Source organism: Anguilla anguilla, chromosome 2, assembly GCF_013347855.1.
Source record: "Anguilla anguilla isolate fAngAng1 chromosome 2, fAngAng1.pri, whole genome shotgun sequence".
NCBI classification, from domain to species: Eukaryota; Metazoa; Chordata; class Actinopteri; order Anguilliformes; family Anguillidae; genus Anguilla; species Anguilla anguilla.
Window position 1 is genome coordinate 34,987,002 of NC_049202.1, and position 23,701 is coordinate 35,010,702.

General features: G+C 40.7%; 1 protein-coding gene across 2 annotated transcripts in view; it reads right to left on the reverse strand.

Moving 5' to 3' along the window:
• Positions 1-23,701, reverse strand: part of scn4aa (sodium channel, voltage-gated, type IV, alpha, a) — a 53,636-nt gene that overhangs the window by 16,181 nt on the left and 13,754 nt on the right. Inside the window, exons 2-15 of one of the 2 annotated variants that reach the window (XM_035397725.1) lie at positions 13,842-14,139; positions 13,255-13,373; positions 12,906-12,995; positions 12,166-12,294; positions 10,355-10,446; positions 9,855-10,127; positions 9,609-9,669; positions 9,174-9,315; positions 7,694-7,894; positions 5,851-6,033; positions 5,366-5,498; positions 3,357-3,595; positions 2,987-3,160; positions 1,249-1,605 (exon numbers count right to left, since the gene is read on the reverse strand). In XM_035397725.1, coding sequence (XP_035253616.1) covers positions 1,249-1,605; positions 2,987-3,160; positions 3,357-3,595; positions 5,366-5,498; positions 5,851-6,033; positions 7,694-7,894; positions 9,174-9,315; positions 9,609-9,669; positions 9,855-10,127; positions 10,355-10,446; positions 12,166-12,294; positions 12,906-12,995; positions 13,255-13,373; positions 13,842-14,090 — 2,442 coding nt within the window. In that variant the 5' untranslated portion in view covers positions 14,091-14,139. Of the gene's footprint in view, positions 1-1,248; positions 1,606-2,986; positions 3,161-3,356; positions 3,596-5,365; positions 5,499-5,850; positions 6,034-7,693; positions 7,895-9,173; positions 9,316-9,608; positions 9,670-9,854; positions 10,128-10,354; positions 10,447-12,165; positions 12,295-12,905; positions 12,996-13,254; positions 13,374-13,697; positions 13,801-13,841; positions 14,140-23,701 lie in introns of those variants that run through there. The other variant, XM_035397734.1, reaches the window with a different exon arrangement.

Sequence of the window (23,701 nt, forward strand, 5' to 3'; positions counted from 1 at the left end):
GCTTGGCCTCAAGGATGAGACAAAAAAGCTGTGTTAGTCTTGGCACGCTTTTTGCTGCCATACTTTTGTTAGCTCAATGGAGGAGACATTTCCTATTTACTCTATGAATAACCTGACAGGAAATGCAAGTGGTTCCCACCATGAATGTATGTGACACTTTATAAATATATATATGCTATTGCAAACATTTCATCTGCGTGCCCTTTAACTTTAACTAGTTCTTTAACACTGAATGCAATGTCAGGGATATATTTGTTAGGTGATACGCCAACACTTCCTCCTCACTTGTTTATTGCTCATAGCAAACATAAACAATCTGTTAACTGTGCACCACTGCACTAATACACATCTAGTGCATCCACTATATATGCCATCAAGAATCTCCAGTGAATAATTGATTTTATTTTTCACAGGACAAAATACATTATGTTAACTCCTTGCAAACTTTATATTTACAATAGTTTCTTTAAAAATATGTAATCTCTAAACGTAATCTTACACAAGATTCCATAATCTAGGTATTAAAATATGTTCCTGCAATTTAAAAAGTGAAAAGGCACCAAAAACTCTATTATCTGTGTTTGTGCATTATGATCAGATACAAAAAGAGTTACTCACAAGATGAAGCAGTCTGTTAGTAGCATCCATTACCATAGTTAAAGCCAATGTGTCACTGACCTTACCACGCTGTGAGATAAAAAAATGAAGGATAATTTCTAAATTTGTTTACATAATTAAAGAAGATTCAAGTCACTGTGATGATTGCTACATTGAGAGGAAGATGACACAAAATTATTTTACCACAACACCAGAAAATGATGCAAAAAATTGGTAAATGTCCAAAGCAGTGGACTTCTTGTGGCACAAACGATACACCAAGTATTTGAAGTATGTTTTGATATCATCTGCAAACAGCTGTGTTAACTGTGTTTAGTGATTAAAAGGAATGTTGAAAGCCGCTTGACAGAACCAGAATTATCTGCATTATAATAATTGATTAAGTGTTGAATGAGGTCTAATTTGTTAGTTTCAATTTACAAGCCCAATCAATAGCTCATCTTACAAAACCATTTCAAGTGATTGTCAGTGTGTGTGGGTGTGGAAGTCAGAATCCGTACCCGCAAGTTCAGACCAAACCAATTAAGGCTTTCTCATTCTCTCCCTGTCTGACACACATGCTCACACACCAGTGCACACACACACACACACACACACACACACACACCAAATCAACAGGGCACTACTCACCACCAGATTTCCGATGACCATGACCATCATGAATACGATGAGACACATGGCTGTTCCAGCCACCTCCATGCAGTCCCACATGGTCTCGATCCACTCCCCGCACAGGATGCGGAACACGATCAGGAAGGAGTGGAAGAAGTCATTCATGTGCCACCGGGGCAGCTCACAGTCCTCGGCGATCTTGCACACGCACTCCTGGTAGCTCTTGCCAAACAGCTGCATGCCCACCACAGCGAAGATGAAGACGATGATGGCGAGCACCAAGGTTAAGTTGCCCAGGGCGCCCACGGAGTTCCCGATGATCTTGATCAGCATGTTAAGGGTAGGCCAAGACTTGGCCAGCTTGAAAACACGCAGCTGTCTCCAACACATACCACACAACAGACATGCCTGGTCATTCATTCATGGCTACATTTAAACATGAAAAAGTCACCAAACAATCAGAGGACCAATGAATTGCCACTCATTAACAACCCTAAATGCAAGAACGTTTTTAGGTGTCTAAAGCCTTCCACCCACATTGAAACAAATGCCTTCCATACATTAGATGACATACATTACATTACATTAGATGACATACATTAGAAGACTATTAAAGTCTGACACACTTTCAAATTGAACAACAATCAGCCATAAATCATGGGTTTTTAGTCCTAGAGGTGCACACATCTTTAGGGAATCATGTAGCTTCACAAATTATAAGGATCTTTGTATTTTGTATTTTTTAAATCTTAATCTCACTACTGGCGTGCTGATGTCAGACAACAGCCATGTCTGGATGGGATTAGTTTCACTAGGCGAGGTCAGATACTGTCATTTTTGCCAGCATAATTCACATCATTGATTTTTACCAGGCACACAAGTTCCAGCTAATAATTCCAGCTGAAACAACCTACGGTTTGAGGTCTGATAATTCTAATATATACCGTCAAGACCAACATGTCAATATTTAGCAAATTACAAATATTTTGGGAACATTTTTATGATATAATTTTTTGAATAGCCTATTTCTGTATTTCATATATTTTTTATAGATATATATACATTTCTTTCATATATTTTTGGCATGTCTTTTAGGAATATTTTTTTTTAATTCTTTTGTTTTATATATAAAATATATATATATTTTTTCCCCCTGGTAGAAATGTGTAACAAATAGGCCTACACCTGGGAACAGCCAGACAGACATGCCCCCTTAGTAATACTGGGGAGTAATAAAAGGAAAGGTTTTTTCCGTGTGGATCACTCATTGAGATCACGGATATGCAATGATAAAAATAGGTGCATTACTGATGTTGTCCTGCACTACTAATCCCTTCCGGACAGGGCAAAAAAACGCTGATTGATTGTTGGGTGTGTAGGATTATAAATTGCGTTATTGACCATCACAACTCTTTGGAGTCAAGACTAAATGATAATATAAAACGTTTGATTGAGTCGGAGCGGTCAAGATGAGGAACAGACCGTCACAAACTCAGTTGAAGCTATCTTAATACAATCTCACACAAATCGTGAGTTGTGACGGGCATTCGCACCGGCTGAGATAAGATTGAAAAGATATTACATTGACTCCTAAGACTGTGAAAGCACTTAAAATATCATCTAGTGTAAGGCCACCATAAGACCAGCATTAAGTGTTGTTCGCACAGGATCACTGAGCTATTGTAGAAAAAGAAACATAAAGGTTTGAGTCAAGACACACAATAAAATTGTAAGTGAGAGAATCGTTTGCCCTTACCAAACGGAAAGACCTCAGAACAGATAGGCCTTGGACATTGGCTAGCCCCAGCTCCACCAGACTCAGCGTGACAATGATGCTGTCAAAAACATTCCACCCAACCTGGAAGTAGTAGTATGGGTCCATAGCGATGAGTTTGAAAACCATCTCAGCTGTGAAGATCCCTGTGAAAACCTAGAGAAGAACGAGGCATTCATATGAATTTCTTGCCTATGTGTGTTCGGAGGGAATACGAGAGAGAGTGGCAACAACAGAGAGAAAGAGAGAGGCACAGAAAAATCACAGTATGATACAGTAGGTGCTTGCTGACTAAAGCCTCCACTCAGCACAAACTCAATAATGCTGTAAATGCACACAAGAAATGTCTCACCAGGTTTCCCACAGACAGCATATGATCAAATTCTTTGCTCATTGGGTAGTGCTCCATAGCCATGAAGAGGGTGTTGAGGACGATGCATATGGTGATGCCCAAGTCCACAAAGGGGTCCATCACCACAAAGTAGACCCACTTTTTGAAGGTGATCCAGAGTGGACAGCAATTCCATTTCAGGAATGTGTTAGCAAACTTGTACCATCCTGGAGGACATGGCCTCTGGGCATCTTCGAGTTCTGCCAGAATAGAACAATGAACGTCAAAGACTCAAAACTGCCTTGCCAGCCATCAGGGCTAGGTCTAGCCTTTGCACCATCCTAGGTGGGGTCATGGACTGGGGTGGGGAGGCTTGGGCATATCGTACATATGTACTGTTTGTATGAGAAGCCCATATTTGAAACATAATGGTTGTTCCCTCCAATTTAACATGATTAAATAACAACTGCTTTGACTGACAATTCCTTATAACTGAACAGACGTATATTGCTGGGGAATCCCACTGCCGGTGGCTCATAGTGTCTGTTAACATTCATTATACCTTATGTGTCCGTACCAAGAAAAATTTATATACTTAATCAATTTCTGCTGGTGTAAATCATTGGCTGACATTCCTGTTATCAGTTAGTTCTGGAATTCATGCATGTACTGCAAGTGATGTATACCGACATTGTGGCTGACATGCTGTGTTCTTTCTAATTAATACACAAACTAGCTAAATTTCTTTACAGTCATTCAATCTCATGACCAATATATTGAATGCATCCTTGTGAACACATTTCAAAGCAAGGGAGAAAACGATTCTGAAGAAACACAAAACATTAACATTAAATTGATATTATTTTCTTATTGATGAATATAATTAGCTTATTGTTTCATCTTTCATCTGAAACTTAAAGTTATGAATGCTCTGTAACCTGCCAGGGAAGGCCACACAAACTGGGCTCTGCACCAGTAAGGGAGTTATTAATATTTTCTGCAGTTCAGGATCTTGATGCCTGTTAGCCTGTGGTGAGCTGACCCTGGTCATGAGTGACAACAGCTTCACATCAATGGGCATGCATACCAAGCTGAAATAGCACAGGATTAACACTATGAAACATGTAATTGTATGTATATCAGTGGTTACTCTCCACACAATGTGACCGCCTTTAATCTTGCCCGTCACCTCCAGACAATGCAGCACTAATGCTTCTCAGCTCAGAGATGCATGATTAGCTTGACATGATAATCCTATCAATTACACTTCACATTAGAGCACTTCCTATTCAATTCCCGGCTAAGTCTGATGTATTTTATAGCTTTGCCGTTTGAGAGACAGGAAAATAAATACACTGCTGTGCTACATGCATTAAGGCATCTCACAGTATGCAGTCCCAGAGGAAAACTCTTTTGCTCAGGATAGTCTTTTCTTTAACTCTTGAGAAAGTAGTAAGATCTCAATTATACATCTTTTTGAGATCACTTCAATCTGAATTGTTGCTCCTAAAACCCCTTTAGGAGAAAAGTTGAGATAATGAGATAATGAATTTGAGACTTCAGTAAGACCAATGGATATTGAATCGACATGCGGTTGTTTCTCATGAGGTCACTATGAGAAAACTGAGACATATTTGAGAAGAATCATGAGATCCTAGGAGTCATAGCTGAGTTTTCTTTGAGCTCTTTCTCTGATCTCATGGTCCCATGTTCAGGAGACCTAAATTAGACTTATTTAAGATCATTTAGAGATCTCCTGTTTTGATCAGAGTAAGACATAAATGAAATTATATGTGGTTGTTTCTCCTGAGTTGAATTTGAGAAGTAGGAGAAAAAGCCTTTGGTCTCACCTTAGCATTAAAAATAGCTCATTTGTGTCTAGGAGAAATGAAAGAAACAACTATGAGATCTCTTCTTGGATTTTGCTTTCCTATGGGGTGTGCTGAATTTGAATGCTAAATTTACTGGATTAAAACCCATGAAAGCTATTTCAGTTTCTATCCTGATGCCAAATCCCTCCGCTCTGTCACCTTCTATGGCAGTAGAGAAGACACTCATTTTGCTAGCAGACTTCTTGGTCAGGCCAGGCTCTTCCAGAAACATCATACTGTGTTTGGAGCCACTGGACTTCTCTTCATTGCTGTCGGTTTCCTCTGCAGCAGACTGCACAACACAACAGAAAAACCAAGAGTTTTTTCTTGTCCGAAAATGTAAAAGATATAGCTGACTGCAAAAGCAAATGCGTGATGCAAACACCACTAATCAACTGCATCCAACCCACCCTAGGCCTTTTGAGTGGAATGCTCCGGTGGTAGTTTGGGGTAGTGATTTGGGTTTGTAACTGAAAAGCTGTGGGTTCGATTCCCACATGGGTTTCTGTCGCCGTGCCCTTGCTTGAGTAAGATATTTGACTGTATAAAATGCTGCGGATAAGAGCTTTTGCTAAGCAATGTAATGGCTATATATTAGGGAAGTAAAACAGTGGTGTTGGAATGACAGAGCAGTGATGACTCACCTCTTCCTCTGAAGATGCTTTGTCGATGACAAATCTGGGCACAATTTTCCCACTGCGGTCTTTTATGACTTCACCATCCTCCCCAAGGCTCTGCTCGTCATCAGCAAAGTTATGTTCTGACCCGCCCTCCCCCTTTTTGTCTTTTTTACTGGCCAGCGATGAATTGCTGTCACTAAGGTGCACCTGTCAGTGAATTGTTCACCCAATTAGAAACCAGAAATAAAATGTCCTTTTCACTCATTATGCTTTTATAAATTTAAAGACAAATACTTGGAAATATCATTAATTTTATGTTTATCTATAAATTATCATTCTGCTCTTGATATTCATGAGGTGTACCTCATGTAACAATGTAACTATAAGCAGGAAATTGGTGGCATCTGGCTTCCTGAACACAGGACTGACCCTCCTCTAAGTCACATTCCCATTAAACATCTCTGGTCAACCAAGTCATAATGAAGTACCTGTCCCCTTCCTCTTGTGATTCTGCAATAAATTCACTGCTTGATCAATTAGGCACCAGTTTGGGGAGGAACTCCTCGCTTTGAGAAAAAAAATGATGATTTAGTACGCTTTACATTTACCAGTTTGATTGGCAGCTCCAATACAATGAGCCAATCAAATGTTCTGGCTCACAAAATAATCTACCAATCTGGTTCCAGGGAACGCACATTTATTGGACCAGCTGACGAGCTGATGCAACACCTAACAGATTTGGGACTGGCCTTCTCTTTTTACTGTTAAGTATGGAAAGACATTTTATTTAAAGTGACTGTAAAGGTAAATCTGCGAATGGCTTCAGACTACATTATATTCAATTGCAATGGAATGTATTAAGCATCATATTGAGAAATTGGGCATAGACTATTGTTAATTGCTTTAATTTATGAGGTAGGCTATACTTTGAGTCTCATATTTCCCATTTCGTGAAATCGGACGGAATCACAGAATCTGTGTTTGTTTGGCCACGTGTGTTTGTTAATTATGGGTGGAGCCATTCAGTGGGGAGGTGGGGTGGTGGGGCACATCCGACCACGCCCATACAATTCTGAAGTTGTTTCCAATACAGATTTTATGATTGATTTGAAACGTTTATAATTATAGTCAATGACATTAATTTGAATATATATTTGGTGGATGTGCATTAGATACATACCTCTGTGATAATATATGGTTATTTAAATTCTTTTCATCCCTCATATTATGTAAAATATTGTTTCCAATGAGCCTATTCATGTATTTTCATTGTCATTTTGAATATAGCATTTCTCCAAACTATTGTAATGTCTGTGTTATTTCACTAAGTTGAGTTGTTGTAACTAGGTAGCTGTTTTCGTAGGTGACTTAGTTAATGCACTTGTCTTAACTACTGCCTGTATTTTTGCATAGACTGCATTGTTGCTGTTCTCGTTTGTGTTAGTATTAATCAGTTTATCCTTCAGGGTCCAAGTTTTACTATGCGGTTGTTCCCTGCACTTGGAATGGTACTTCTCTCTAGGGTTTTCGACACACTTGTTCCTGGTTATAGTTATACACTTTGTTGTACGTCGCTCTGGATAAGAGCATCTGCCAAATGCCTGTAATGTAATGTAATGAGTTCTATAGATGTACAACATTCTCATTAGTTGTTAAACTGCATTTGTTCTGAATAAACCTCACTACACTAATACAAGCTAATACAATGTCTAGAGCTGAATCTCACCTGAAATTCTAAATAAAAAAATCATCTACACCTAATTTGGAATATCATCCACACAATTGGTTGGTGATTGCAACTGTAGGCACAAAACAAAAAGGTTTAAACTGTTAATCTGTATACTTAATATTTTGAGCATCAACTGACGTGTGTATCCTGTTGCTTCAGTTGCTCCAGAAACCTTTGAAACTCCTCCTCCTTCTCCTTGGCCTCAGCCATTGTGGCTTCATTCTGTTCATCATAGGCCATGGCCACCACAGCAAGAATTAGGTTGATGAGGTAGAAGGAGCCCAAGAAGATGACAACCACAAAAAAGATCATGTAGGTCTTTCCTGCTGCACGTAATGTCTGCATGAGGGAAAATATACAAAGAACAGGTTGGCAGGGTGTAATGCATCTGTGATGAGTCCATTAGTTGACCATACAATATTTTAAATATGCTGTATAGCCTTGTATACTTTTAAATGCACTGCATATGGAAAACAAAGACAAGGATCTATATTATTTTAAATATACAATATTAGAAAATAAAACAAAAATATGCGTTGTATAAAATTAAATTATGTTACATGCCCAGATAAACTGATTTTTATTAAACAAATGTCAAATGCCCTTGGCTCAAAAGACAAAATTAACCTTCAGTCCAGCTACGTGGCACACTTTTAATATGAGAGGTAGTTACTGCCATTGTAGAAGGAGACTGACTACTTTTGGGTTGATTTGAATTGTTTCATGACATCAGGCAACATCATGAGTTATGTCCCAGTTAGCCTAGGATCCTACATAAGCATGTTCATGCCACCCTTTTATGAAGCCATTAGGTCATGTTTATGAAGACATTATATATGGCATATAAAGCCTTAATGAGAAACACTTTGTATAAAGTGTGACCAAAATGCTCAGGTCACTATGATCATGTGTAATAGGTTCTTTGACATGGCAGCTAAAAGAAAGGTTCTTTCTGGTGATAAAAACCATTTCTGCTTAAATAATCCTTGACTGAAAAGGCGTGCATTTCCTATCATTAACCTGCCCAATCACAATAGCACCAGTAGAGTTTCCAACGTTCCAGTAAGCATCACTGACAGTGACATTATGTCAACACAATACCCTATGACAGAGCAGTACCAGCTACCAGATGGGTATAGTGTTAATTCCATAATGGTAACTTTAAAAAGTAGTACTCCAGGCATCAGAAAATGATACGACTGCCATCTTATTCTCATGACAATGAAAGTAATATTTTAAAGACAATAACTAACAACAACCAAAAGCCCAAGCAAGTGCAAAAGCAACCTGTCATCAAAAACTAACAAAAGTATGCACCATATTTCTCCATTACAGTTGTGACAGTTTTACACTTTTTATACTTCCTAGTTTCCCGAGATAATGGCTGTGCATTTTCATTTCTTAAAATTTTGATATGTTATCTTGCAATATTAACTCAACCCTGCTTTTTGTCTAAAAATGTTGTGAATGTCAGTAAAAATGTCTCAAAATGTAATGCCAGTGTCTTAAGCTGTGTGTGCTATAAGCTTCTGCTGGTGAGGTAGACACCCATAGAAAGTGAATTTGTGATTATATAACACTTTATTTAACTGGATACTGAGATTTCAGGTGTAGGTACCAGCTGGAAGAGGTTCTCCCAGTAGTCCTGTGTCATGAGGCGGAAGAGAGCCAGAAAAGCCCAGCCGAAGGAGTCATAGCTTGTGTAGCCATAGTTGGGGTTTCTTCCAGCCTTCATGCATGTATATCCTTCAGGGCACTTTCTATCAACAGAGGTAAATAATCAGTTTATATCAGTTACTGTCTGAACCCATCTGCTCACAGCCAAGACCTCACTGAACCTGCACCTAAAAGTTTATAGAAATGCAAATAAAGACTAAGAAGTTTAAAAATGGAAAAGAATGCAATGTGAAAAATACAATGTCTTTCTCTTGCAGTGACATGGTGTGGTAATTCCAAAAGTAATCTATGCATCCTTATTTTTTTGTAGCACCGTTAACAACATAAACCAAAAAATGATTATGATCTTGTGTACCTTGGTAACGAATGGACCTACCCAGCATCTGAGCCGTTTCCACAAAGAAGGGGATCTAAACCGCCATTATAGTAGAAGTTTTCTGTAAAATAGAAACCAAAATATGAATTCACATTACAACTTGATATCAGCATAAACATATGTCATTGACTTTAACATACAACTCATCATAAAACAATTGTAAAGTGTAACTATCACTGCTCTAAAATGATAATGTGGTGTAAAGGAACGGTATTTGGTGATAAGATGCATGGAGCTTGGAGTCACCTTCATTGTTGATGTATGCCTTGAAATCGAATGTGCTGTTGGTGCTGGCGGTGATGTTGAAGGCCATGGTATCGTTGATGGACATGGTGGAATTGAAGTCGTTGACCAAAGTGTCGTTCACAAGGGGCCAGCGAATACACTTATGGCGCAGGTTTCCCATGAACAGCTGCAGGCCGATGAGGGCGAAGACAGCAAGGGCAAACACAGTCAGGATCATCACATTCACCATCTTCTTCACCGACTGGATGAGAGCTCCCACAATAGTTTTCAATCCTGTCCACCACAGAGAACACAGACAAGTGGAAAAGTCAATTCTGAAAGCCCAGATAGATATTAACATTTCATTATTATGCTTTTAGATTAAAATATAGCAAACATTGCTCTAAAGACCATAGGCTTGTTTTTGGACATACATTTCCATACCCATTTTGTTAAACCAGTTACTTATGAAGGGGCCAATGCATTTAAAGAATTTAAAGAACTATTTCCACAGTACATACCAGGAATAACAGTGATTGTTTTTAGAGCTCGAAGCACACGGAACGTCCTGAGGGCTGAGACGTTTCCCAGATCAACAAACTCTGTGATGTACCTGTGGGCATATCCAAGATTGAGGCGGTTATTTTATGAAGTGGTAAAAAAAGAGAAAAAAACATAATATTTCCCTTAATATTTTCATGTAACTGATTACAGGAAAGGTAGACTGGATGGCTTTTGCTCTGGCAAATGATAACAGTTAGCAGAGTCTATTTTTGGATTAAGGCAACTGTCCATTTCTGAAGCCAGATGGCAACATTATCTGAAGGCACGCAGTCCAGCCACCTAGTGGAAATCAGGCTATGAGACGAACATAAGATAAGCCAGTCTAGATTGTGTGCAATAATTGACTCAGTTTACAAACAGCGAGAAACTATGGCACACCACAATACAAGGGATGTCCTGCTGTTCTTCAGTGATGAAAATTATTACATTTTGCAGGACAGGTTGAAAGTTCAATTCCTCGCCACTCATGCATGCATAAAACAGTCGCTGCAGGGAGGTATCATTGAGTGATGTGGTCCAAATAAGTGTGTCTCGTGGGCATTTTGGATAGGAGGAAATTATGAAAATAAGTTTTCTAGGAAATACTGCTGAACATTTTTACAAGTAACACCTCACGGTACGTTTTATAGTAAGCACAGAAACAGGTATAAAAAGCACATATTGTAGCTAAAGTGAATGCTGATGTCTGTTGTTCGAAACATTAAATTGATGATAAAGAATCAAAAATAATCAGAAAATATCATGGCCAGGTATTGATAAAAAAACTAATGATGATTACAAATAGGGACGTTTTTGTTTTTACCAATAGGAAAAAAAATACACACTCACTAACTGTGTTTTAGGAAGTCCTGTGTGTTCAGTTTTCCACCAGAAGTCCTGGTGGAAAGTCTGGAGATTAAAAGTGACATTGTAGACGTCAACAATTTAGAGTTGGGACTCCACACAAGACCCAGCTGAAGAGGACCAAGAGAGGGGAGCGGGGATCGTGGCTATAAATAGATTGGGTACGTGAGCCCATTTTGAATGGACACACATTTTCATTCAGTTGAGTGGCAATATTGGTAAAGCTTAACAAAACACAATGGTGATGAAGGTTCTGATGGGGGAGAGGGCATAGTGGGGGAAGGAGGAGGGTAATGAGAGGCAGAGGGTCACCATGCCCTGTGAAAGGGTTTTAAATGCCATGATCTTTGACCCCGCTCAGCCATTAATATTCACACCCTCTGTGTCTGCTCGATCCTCTCTATGAGCTGGACATTGTGTTCCTGATGGACACTGTGCTGAACACCATGCTCCTGACGGGCACTGTGCTCTACACTGTGTTCCTGATGGACACTGTGCTGAACACTATGCTCCTGACGGGGGCTGTGCTCTACACTGTGTTCCTGATGGACACTGTGCTGAACACCATGCTCCTGACAGGCACTGTGCTCTGCACTATGTTCCTGATGGACACTGTGCTGAACACCATGCTCCAGACGGGCACTGTGCTCTTGATGGACACTGTGCTGAACACCATGCTCCTGACCGGCACTGTGCTCTACACTGTGCTCCTGATGGACAATGTTCTCATGATGGATACTATGCTGAATAGTGTTCTCCTGATGGGCACTGTGCTGAACACCGTGCGGCTGATAAGCATGGTGCTGAACACTGTGCGGTTGATAAGCATGGTGCTGAACACTGTGCGGTTGATAAGCATGGTGCTGAACGCTGTGCGGTTGGCAGGCACTGTTCATGCTGCTAATAACCACAGTCCAATACTTACGCCATGCTGATCACCATGAAATCCAGCCAGTTCCATGGATCTCGAAGGAATGTAAAAGGTCCAACGACAAAGCCTCTCGACAGCATTTTGACTGTCGCCTCAAAGGTATAAATACCAGTAAAAACGTACCTGCAAAAGAGGAGGAGGTCATAGCAAAAATATGTTTTAAATGTCACACACCCTGACGAAGGCACTGTGCGCTGAAACATTGGTAAATATTTGGTAAATAAATTAGATTTTGGAGCATAAAGAATGTGCAGTTTTCTTTTAAATAAATGGCTCTGTATAACAGAAGTTTAAGCCACACATCAACACTGCCAAACATAATAAATTACATAGCAGAACATCTCACTGTGGGGCTAGGTGTAGCTCAGTCTTTCGGAAGCTCAACCTGTATCTGGACTGTTTTGGTATTCTTAAAACATGTAATTTTACTGGGACTGGATGAAGAATTGCATTTCTGGATAATTACTTTAAAATGATCTAACATTTTCCATTGATATATTTCAGCAAGTATCCTATGGATTTGGTAAATATCTCATGTCCCTATGTCCCTATCTGTATTTAAAAATGATTAATCATTATTATTGGGAATTATTTGATTATCAAGCATATATATGGGCCGTACATCAATAGAACTAGAAAAAAATAAACAGTGTATTTGAAGAACATTTTGAAAGCTGACAGAATTCAGAGCAGAATTTCAAATAAATAACAGAAAAGAAAAAATAAACACTTACTCAACAGTTTTACTCCATGGTGGCGGTTTACTCATCGTCATGAACACACAATTTGACAGAATGGTGATCATGATGAACATGCTAAATAATTTGATTAATAGTTAAGGGAAACATTCCAATTGCACTTGTGCCTTAAATAGGGATGGTCATCAATCCTAAATATCTTCAGTAGAATGCAAACAATTCTGACAGAACGTGCTCAGCTGCATGCTAATGGTCCCATTGTTAGTAATTAGTATTGCACTAGAGTTAAACAGGGGTAAAGTTTTTTGGACATAAATGTAAAGTACTGAGGGTTGAATGCAGTTCACAAATGTTACAACGTAGTATGGCATTTCTGAAAGGATATGAATGTATGAGAATTTTGATTGATCCTCTTCTCAGAGGGCTAAAGGGGCTGAGAATGTACATGGAAGGCTCCGCATTGAACCTGTAGATTGTATTCCCTTTGGTGATGACAATAAATGTCTGGAAAGAGAGAGAGAGAGGTAGAGGGAGAGTGCATGTGAGAGGGATTACACATCATCTCACTAAAAATTAAAAAAAAAAACTCAATACTTTCAACATATGCTGGTATTTGTGAAAGTCATCTTTGAATGGGGCGACATAGCTCAGGAGGTAAGACCGATTGTCTGGCAATTGGAGGGTTGCCGGTTCAAACCCCGCCCTGGGCATGTCGAAGTGTCCTTGAGCAAGACACCTAACCCCTAACTGCTCTGGCGAATGAGAGGCATCAATTGTAAAGCGCTTTGGATAAAAGCGCTATATAAATGCAGTCCATTTACCATTTACCATTTGAAGAAGTCATTCAGACTAAACGTCTTTATTGTGTTTTGCTGCCAATAGAACATGAAAAGGAAATGATGATGGATCTGAATTGGCTATGGTGGACTGTGTGCAGTATGAAGCACATGTGCACGTGCACCACAGACGGACTTTCTGTGACTTGTAGTACGGGTCCAGGTCTTCCAGGGGATCGTTAAGCATCTCCGGCGGAGGATCTCCGTAGATCATGGGCAGGTTCTTGCCCGCCTCCAGGTCACTGCTGGGCGCGAGCGCCTCCTGGACCTCTCCCTCCGCCTCCTTCAGCTTGTTCTCCTCCATGCGCCTCTCGATCTCCGCCAGCGATTCGGGGGTGAAGCGGCGGAACACATGGGTGCCTGTGGGAGGGAGCAGGCTGGCCATCTTCGCATTGCGAAGAGATATGACCACACCGGGGTCTCTCAACAGGGGTCTGTAGGAGGAATAGGAAGGGGAGACGATTACACAGGAAGGGTCTTACAACTCCTGCACCTGTAGGTTTCCTGTAAATCGCAAATAAATGCGCAGTCTTTGCTCCCCAGGTCCATGTACTACCCATGAATCATTGCACCCGAGCCCACCCCTGACCATATCCTTAAACAATAACATTATTGGTTAACTGTCAACTGTCATTAACTGTCACAGAGGAATAGATACTGGTAGTTAAAGTCCTAATGAAAAATAATTTTATATAATATTAAATTGAGTCAGTCAGTCAAAATGCAAAGTATCACCAAGGCTTTGTGTTGAATCTGTGCTCTCCTCTCTAGATGGTTGTTGCTGTTGCAATACATGCATACATCCAATAATATAAATGATTGTTGTAGTCTAAACATGGTTTATAAGATCTGTCAATTTCAAGATGTATGCATACTCATTTTATATGTGCCACTCATTTTGGTGATTATATACATATGATATGTTGTTGAGAATATGTATAGTGTCACTTAAATAGTCTTAAAAAACTTGAAGTGCAGTGAGAAGCACCGTTGCCTCACAGCAAGAAGGCCCTGGGTTTGAATCCTGGCCTGGGCCTTCCTGTGTGGAGTTTGCATGTTCTTTCTGTGTCTGCGTGGGTTTCCTTCGGGTCCTCTGGCTAATTGGAGGCTCTAAATAGCCCATAGGTATGAGTGTGTGTGCCCTGCAATAGACTGACGACCTGTCCGGGCTGTATTCCTGCCTCTCGCCCAATGCATGCTGGGATAGGCACCAGCACCCCCCACAACCCTGACCAGGAATAAGCGAGGATAGATAATGGATGGATGGATGGATGCATAGACAAATATTAAAAGAATAACTTACAATTATATCCACCAAAGAAGAAAATAAACTAAATAAGGAATGTGCACCATGTCTTCCCCTCCATTTCAGAAAACATAATTTCCCAGGCAACACCAGTGAGGCTTTATTGAGTGAAAAATCCAAATTCTCCAATACATTCTCCTTGCGAGTTTGTTTGTTGAGTTCAATAATCACTAAAACAAACTCACCAAACTGAGTTTGTGAAGAAAACAATTTCAATCACTTACAATTCACAACAATTCCTTTTTATTGTAAGTTAAAGTTGAGGACAAACTTAATTGAATGCCAACCTCTGTTTATTCCACATGTTACAGTCCCAACTCTACCCTACATCACAAAAATGCAGACCCAGTTTTACATTGTATCTTACACTCAGGTTTGCAAAATCTGGATGTATGTACTTGAAAAAAGTAAAGTTAAATGTATGTATTGTAGATTAAATGCAGGCCAGTTACTTTGAATATTTCCTAAATTTTGAATATTTAAAAGAACAAACTAATAGGAATACATAAAGAGCCAACTAGCAAGAAAATGTATACCATTGTATGTATGACATTATTTTTTTTTTAACTTTGAAACAACCAGCATACATCTTTAGCTTTGTGCACACTTTAAGGTAAAATGGATTGCATACAATTGGCTCCAGAATTATTGGCACCCTTGATAAAAATGAAGAAAAAAGGCTGCATATAATAAATGACACAGATAATAATATATATATTATGTTCAAACATGTTCAAAACTATGTACTTTTATTTCAATACATTTACTCTCATGCTTCAATGTTTTTTTATTAAGTAATCTATTTTTTCTGAAAACCATAAGTGCCATAATTATTGGCACACCTAACAATTATTGTAAGTAAAATTAAACAAAATGAAATTGGCAATACAATTTTACTTCATTTAGTTCATCTCAGTCTAAAGGAACTATATTGTATCATTCCATCACTTCCACTTTCACTAGAGAATAAAAATGAGGTAACAAGCATACAAAATTCCTTTGTTATCCATCAGCATCGGAAAAGCCAAATAACTGTCAATTCAGAAGAGACCGATGGTAATTTACCATCACAAGTCTGGTAATGGGTACAAAAAAAGACATAAATGGTTAAACATACCACTTAACACCGTAAGGGCAATAATAAAAAGGTGTAAAACATATGGAATGGTTGCAAATTTGGCAGGAAGAGGAAGCAAGTGCAGGGTGTCCCCACGGACGGTGAGGAAGATGGTGAGGGAGGCTCTTAATAACCCAAGGATCACTGTATAAGAATTGCAGAGATTGGTTTGTTTCTTGCGGTCAACAAGTCTAAAAAAAACATAAAATGGCACCTCCATACCAACTAACTCTTTGGAAGGGTGGCACGAAGACAGCCCTTACTGAGCACAATAAACAAAACCAAGAATCTGGAGCTTGCCATACCTCATTGGAATTATGACTGGAAGAGAGTGCTATTGTCAGATGAGACCAAAATTGAACATTTTGGCCATGCACACCATCGACATGTTTGGCGGCAAAAGAGGAATGCATACAGGAGAAGCACCTCATACCTACTGTCAAATATGGAGGTGGGTCATTGATATTTTGGAGATGTTTTGCTGGCAGTGATCCTGGGGCACTATTTTAGATCAATGGCACAACGAATTCAACAAAGTACCAGGACATTTTGGCAGAAAATTTGGTTGTCTCTGCTAAGAAGCTAGGACTTGATCATAGGTAGAGTGTCCTGCAGGACAATGACTCCAAGCATACATCAAAATCTAAACAGAAATGCTTAAGTGAAATGAACATCCATGTTTTCCAATGGCCATCTCAGTCTCCAGACTTAAATTCCATCAAAAACCTGTGGTCTGAACTGAAAGGGGGGGGGGGGGGGGGGGGGGGGGGGGGGGGGGGGGGGGTGGGGGGGGGGGGGGGGGTCCATAAGCGCAAACCAAAACTATCAATGATTCTGAAAAGTTCTGCATGGAGCAATGGTCAAAAATCCCTCCAAATGTGTTCTCTAACCTTATCACAAATTATAGGAAAAGACTCATGGCTGTCATCTTTGCCAGGGGCGTTTTCACAAAGTATTAAACCAGGGGTGCCAATAATTGTGGAACCTGTTTTTTGAGGAAATATTTTTTTTATTTAAAAAATGTAAGACTTTGGTTGATTCCAATGAATCATTAATCAAGCACACTAATTTACACATGTTGAAAAATTAAGCTTATGTCAATAACTGTATTATTTTTTAGTTCAGCATTTTTTTTAGCAAGGGTGCCAATAATTCTGGAGCACATTTTATATTTACTCATGCCATAGCATACCAACTATATTAACCATCCCCATACCTGCTTATCCAGTTTACCTTTACCATGCAATGCAAATCCATCATATTCTACCATATATTTGTGCCTATGCAAGGAAACCTATCTTACCATACTTTACTAAAGGCAACATGATTTACATGCGTAGTATACAGAAACAGTTTTGTATACAGACATATTTTGAACGTATTTCTGAGTAAAATAGAATTTCCCCTTAAATATCTCCAATTTGAAATCTATATTTCATTGCACATTGTGCCTGAACTACAGCGTACAGCAATATCGGTGTAGATTAATCTAGATAAAGGCTTTGGGAAAAATAATGGTAGCTACTACATTAAACAATTTTGTATTTAACCAAACTTGTCAACCTTTTAGAGTCTCCTTATGCCAGTCTGTGCAAAATGCAAGAGGAGTGGTTATTATATCAAGCAGGCTGTGTCCTCTGTACAGCACACATGCAAATTATTTTTAATTCATTTTCTGTCTATAAGAAGTCTTTTGATCCTAAATTATGGAAAAATATGTTTTTGCAGATTTGATCTGTCTAGATCCTGGAAGTCCTAAAGCTGCACAAGGATCCATTTCAAAATAAATGGAAGTTCACAGATGAGAATCCAGGTAAGGTTCTGATTCAAAATCTCATTGAAATACATAACTAACTAAATAATCTTTGGTTATGATTAGTAATTGGACATTGTATGTGCAGTCAAACCCATATCCAAAATTATTCTTAAAATATATTATTTTCACTAGAAACTAGCTAAGAAGCAAATGTAACCAGTCATTAGCAGCTTAGAAATGAATACTTTAAAAACAAAAAAGTTTAATAACTGTGGATTGAACATGTTCACATTAGCACCTTCTACTGATTTGATGAACGAATCAATATCAAAAGTGCTACACACAGAGTTTTAGTACCTAACCATTCAGTCATTACCTAATCCTGGTCAAGGCTGCGAGGGGCTGCCATCTTTTGTATCCAAATAATATCAAGCAGACTGTCTTATGGTGGTGCAGGGTAGCGCTCACAGCAAGAAGGTCCTGGGTTTGAATCTCTGCCTGAGATTTTGCATGTTCTCCCCGTGTCCGTGTGGGTTTCCTCCCACAGTCCAAAGACATGCAGGTAGGCTAATTGGAGACTCTAAATTACCCATAGGTGTGAGTGTGTAAGTGAATGGTGTGTGTGTAGCCTGCGATGTATTCCTTCCTCTTGCCCAATGCACGCTGGGATAGGCATTCCCCGCGACCCTGACCAAGATAAGCGGGTATAGATAATGGATGGAAGAAATGTCTTTTGATCCTAAAATGAAAGGAAAAATTTTCCACTCAAGTCCTAGAGCTGCACAGGGCCCCATTTCATAATGAATGGAAGCATGCATTGGGAGAGGCAGGAATACACCCTGGACAAGTCAGCAATCCATCACAGGGTCCACACACCATTCAATTGCACATCCACACCCCAAGGAAAATTTAGACTCTCCAATTGGCCTAAGCTGCATGTCTTTGGACTGTGGGAGGAAACCGGAGTACCCTGAGGAAACCCACACAGACAAGAGAAGAACATGCAAGCTCCACACAGAGGGGCCCCAGCTGGGATTCAAACTCAGGACCTTCTTGCTGTGAGTGTTTGATTTAGTAACTAGCAAGATGCAAACCTGCTGTGAGGAAAACATTCCAAGGAAGAGGGACCTGCCATATGCAACTCATTTGCCACTTTAACTTGTTTCTTCTTTTTCTTAGGAAATCAGTTAAAATGTTATATTGTTAGGGGTATGCTTGTACTGTAAGCTCCACTATCAATAGGTTGAATTTTAATTGTATTCTTTTTTAGCTGTTACTTAGCCTTAACCTTAATTTGACATCATAACTGTCACCGTTGTATTATTCATTTCCTGAAGCTAAATTTGCAGCCCCATGAGCTGTTCAGATGACTGGTTTTCTACCAGAAAGCCCGGTTTTATAATTATTTGTACATGTCTGGGTTGTGGTCCCAACCCGGCTCAAATGTCCATTCTGTGTAATTGGCAGAATGTAATGAATTCGTGTCCCAATCCCTCCCTGGTTCATGATTCATTCTGGTCAATACTGCACCTCATTTTTTGGCTGGACCGCAGCGGGGCCAGCCCTACAAACGCGAATGTCTGTGACTGAGTGATGAAGTTACACCATTGGTCGGCCGGATGAAGTGTGTTAGGTCCAGCCATATACTAGGTTTTGACCTGGTCTTGTTTCATCAAGCTTTATGTTGTTCGGTTTGTACAAATTCTAAATTTGACAACGTTAGTGTGAAAAACCGTGCAATGTCCCATCACTGCTTCTTTTCACACCACAGTCCAGAGATTGCACAGACAAAAAGGCACTTCAGGTGTGCTGTGGGTGCTAAATTGATCAGCAGGGGTAACCCCGCAGGCCTACTGGCCACAGCCACCAATGGCACAGTCCACAGCCCCCCCCCCCCCCCCCCCCGCACTGGACCACCGTCTTTACATGATGACCCAACAAGACGCCTTAAGCTGATTCTTACTTAACTTGCACTACACTGTCATGCAAGGAATATCAATTTGTTGGAAATAAAGTCACTCAAATTAAACACTGAAATATTCCCAGTAATACTCCAACCCATACAAAACCTCATTCAACAGCTGGAGACCTTGTTGTGCTGCTGCTAATGAATATCAGGGGTGCCAATTTAGGGCTGAATGAAAACATACAGGAGGGTAGAACTACAGGAACAGGATTGGGCATTGAACACTGCAATCTTTTGCGGAGTTTTTAAATGCTGTTTTTTTTTACAACTGTAACTTTGGGGGAATACCATTAAAGTAGTGGCTCCCTCTACTTCCTTGCTTCTCTCTTGTGAGACTGTACACCACTTTTTAAAATCTCACACGAGTGCCTGTTTGAGTTAAACTAATTTATATTGCGAGCGGAAGGAGATGGCATTTCAAATGGTATCAATGACCTCAGAACTTGTCCACTCGGTGGAAACATTGAAACATCTATAGCAGGAAAGATGTGCCTTTCCACTGCCATGAACACCACTGTTGTCACCACAGTTATATTTCAGGAACGTCCTGTCCTAGCTTTGCAGTATGTTGTTTATTCCTGAATAAAGTATCATTAGCCACATGCAGTTCAACTGCCTTGCAGCTCTCATCTGGGCGGAACAATCACATTATCCTTATATGATGAGCATATACAAATATAAAATGTTCATATTTATGTGTCGTATAAATGAAAAATTAAAAGCTGTATAATATTCTAGTTCAACACAACTTATATTGTGCTTGCAGCAGCATGGCAGAGTTTGCAGTTGTTCATACTCAGATATACACATTTCCCCCACAGTTCTACAGATGTGTTTTTATCCATATTTTCAGAAAAGAATCAAGGAAGATATGAACAAGAATTAGTCTGAGGGTTTTAAAGAGTGAGTGCGCAATGATGTCAACTCCACTTCACCTAAAGATGAAATGAGACTGCCCTTGAAATATAGGTGTGAAAGTATCATGACGTGATACGTTCTTGCTGCTATGGTAATAAGATATAAGCATCACTTAACCACATCGGGCCAGCATAGTCAGACTTGGTATTCAGTCAAGGTCTGAATGAAACAACTTCTTAAAGTTAGAAAGGAAGTTTTGTTTTCCACTATATATCCAATCAGGAATAAATCTTTGTGCCAGGTACCATAAATCACTTGAGCCCTCTGGATATCCTGGTTGCAAGAGCAATTGTAAATAGTGCATGGCATTAATGAATTGTATAAGCTTGCATCCTAGCCATGCTATACTAAAGACTTGCATGTTTTGTGAATTATTTGTATTTGTCCTTTTTACTTATTATTAACTTTTCAAATAAGAAATGATGTAATTTGCTTCAACAAAAGAGAGTTAAGACTCACTTGTTTCTAGTGACGTATTATAAACAACACACTAGGAAATGTGTTGTGATTTATGATTAAATTGAACTGTGATCATTCTTTTCTGAGCCGTTATGTGCTGAACACTGAAAGGTGCTGAACTGCAGCCCTCTCAGCCGGATCTCATTAGAGAATGAGAAAGCAAACCTAACCGAGACTAAAGCCAAACAAAAAGGTAACACGGATCAAAGTGGCATTGATTTTCTACAAATTTTCTTAAAATACCTAGGCTCAGCTAGCTGCGCTCTCTCTCCCTCAACCTCTCTCTCTCTCATTCTACCACTCTCTCTCCCTCTACCTCTTCCTCTCTCTTTCTCCCTCCCCCCTCTCCTTCTACCTCTCTCTCACTCTCCCTTCCCCCATCTCTCTCTCCCTCTACCTCTCCCTCCCTCTCTCGCTCTCTCTCTCTCCCTCTACCTCTCTCTCTCTTTCTCCCTCCCCCCTCTCCCTCTACCTCTCTCTCTCTCACTCTCCCTTCCCCCCATCTCTCTCTCCCGCTCTCCCTTCCCCCCTCCCTCTACCGCTCTCTCTCTCTAGTCTGTTTTCGAGTGAACAGACGGCCCGAGCCTGGGCCGGGATGATGACCCACATAAAAGTGTCAAGGTAGTGACAAAGTGACGGGCTGCCCTCGAGACGAGCGCGGGGGGGGGGGTTCAAGTTCAACGGGACACTTTCCCACAGCACCAGAGAAACTCTGGCATTACCCACGTACATCATATTACTTATTAGCTTAACAGACGGCCCTATCCAGGCCAGCTCACATTGCTAACACGTCACGTCTTAAAATGTGTTCTATAACACGTTAAGACAAACGGGTCTATACTGGAGCAATTCAGGTGAAGCACCTGACACTTTTAACAACGAGCGTTCTCCAAACATGTCATCAACTCACATATAATATTTATAATACACAGAGAGATATGCAGCTACAGGTTTCTTCTGAGGCTACACACACTGTGGGATGTCTATAAATGTGTGAGACTCGACTGGAAACGCTTTTTTTCTGTTCTGTGGCGCCGTACTGTCGCCGAGGATCCATTTTCCACTGGGCAAACCAACAGCACCGTCTTTCTGGTACTCCATGAAAAGGATCAATTCCAGTTGCCACCATTCAAACGCACCATGATCTAATCTTGATTGGTTATGATCAGGATATAGTGCCAGCCTGTGGAGTAGGGCAGTCATCACTCTATGGTCAATTGTCGGACCCCACCCCCCTCTAAACTCCTCTTCCTCCTGTAAAAGGCCACTTCCTCTCATGCAGGGAAGGCCTCCTTATGTGTAGGGGTTTAAAAGGCTCTTCGTTGAGTCTTTGGATAGTATTTACTCACACTGAGTGAAATCAAAATGGCTATCTTTTGGAATTTTAGTTTTACACAGAACCAGCTAGTGTACATCAGTGACTTTCTTTAATCCCTTAGTATTTCTTGAACACCTCACTGACGAGTGGTATTTTGACTGATTGATGACGGGTTGAATTTCTGACATGACTGAAGCCTGATTATAGATTAAGGGTAATGTTGAAAGCGGTTGTGAAACGAGTTTACCACAGACGTAATCTCCCCAGCAGGAAGCTGAGGCAGGCGTGCACTAGTCCAGCCAGAGGGCCCATGTGTCCTGTGTGCTGGACAGCTGATGGTCTGAGACTTGGGGACCGGGGCAGATATATGACTGTGCGTATTCTGGAGGTTTTTTGGGGGCCCACCGATGAGAGGGAGCGGGGCGGGGAAAAGCGGAGGGCAAGGCGCGCACGCACGCAGATACGGTAGCGGCGCAGCTGCCGCGGGCCGTCAGGGCGCGGCGTCGGGTTACAGCAGCACGATGACTCCGCTCATTCCTGCTTCGCTGAACCCTCGCTCTCCCTCACATCGCACCGATAAACAGGCCCGCATGCCAACTTAGCTTACAAACTCCCACTCCAACGACAGTCTATTTTACACCGGCAGAAATCTTCCCGGCTTCCGTCTAGGCCCCCATCCCCCCCCCCCCCCCAACCTCCACAGCCCTGCGCTATGTCTGCCGCTAGTCCCGCCCCCATTCTAACATGTCGTCTCGAGTTAAGCTTTCATTTTTCCTGCCAAAGATGGATGTCCGCCGTTATTTTCCCACAAATATAAGGCTACACTGTGCCATTCTGGTCGCCCCTTAACCCGGCATCTCCCAGCTCTCAGGTGGTTTTCTCCTCTTATTTTAGGAAAGCCTCACAGGGGCCCTCTTCCACCAGGGCAGAATGGCTGCACTTAAAATACACAGCCTGTGGTCTGCTTTTCTCCCAGGGCTTGCCTGGGCTGCTTCCTAAAGGCGCTATGACGAGCAACAGACCAGACCAAGGGCCGGTCAACGGAGTGGCCAATCAGAAGCCCTCTGGCCGGGCCGTGTTCTGAAAAAGGTATGAGCCAATCACTGAGTGAGTAATCACAATGCCATTCCATGCCTCCCTCTTGATGGCTTTTGAT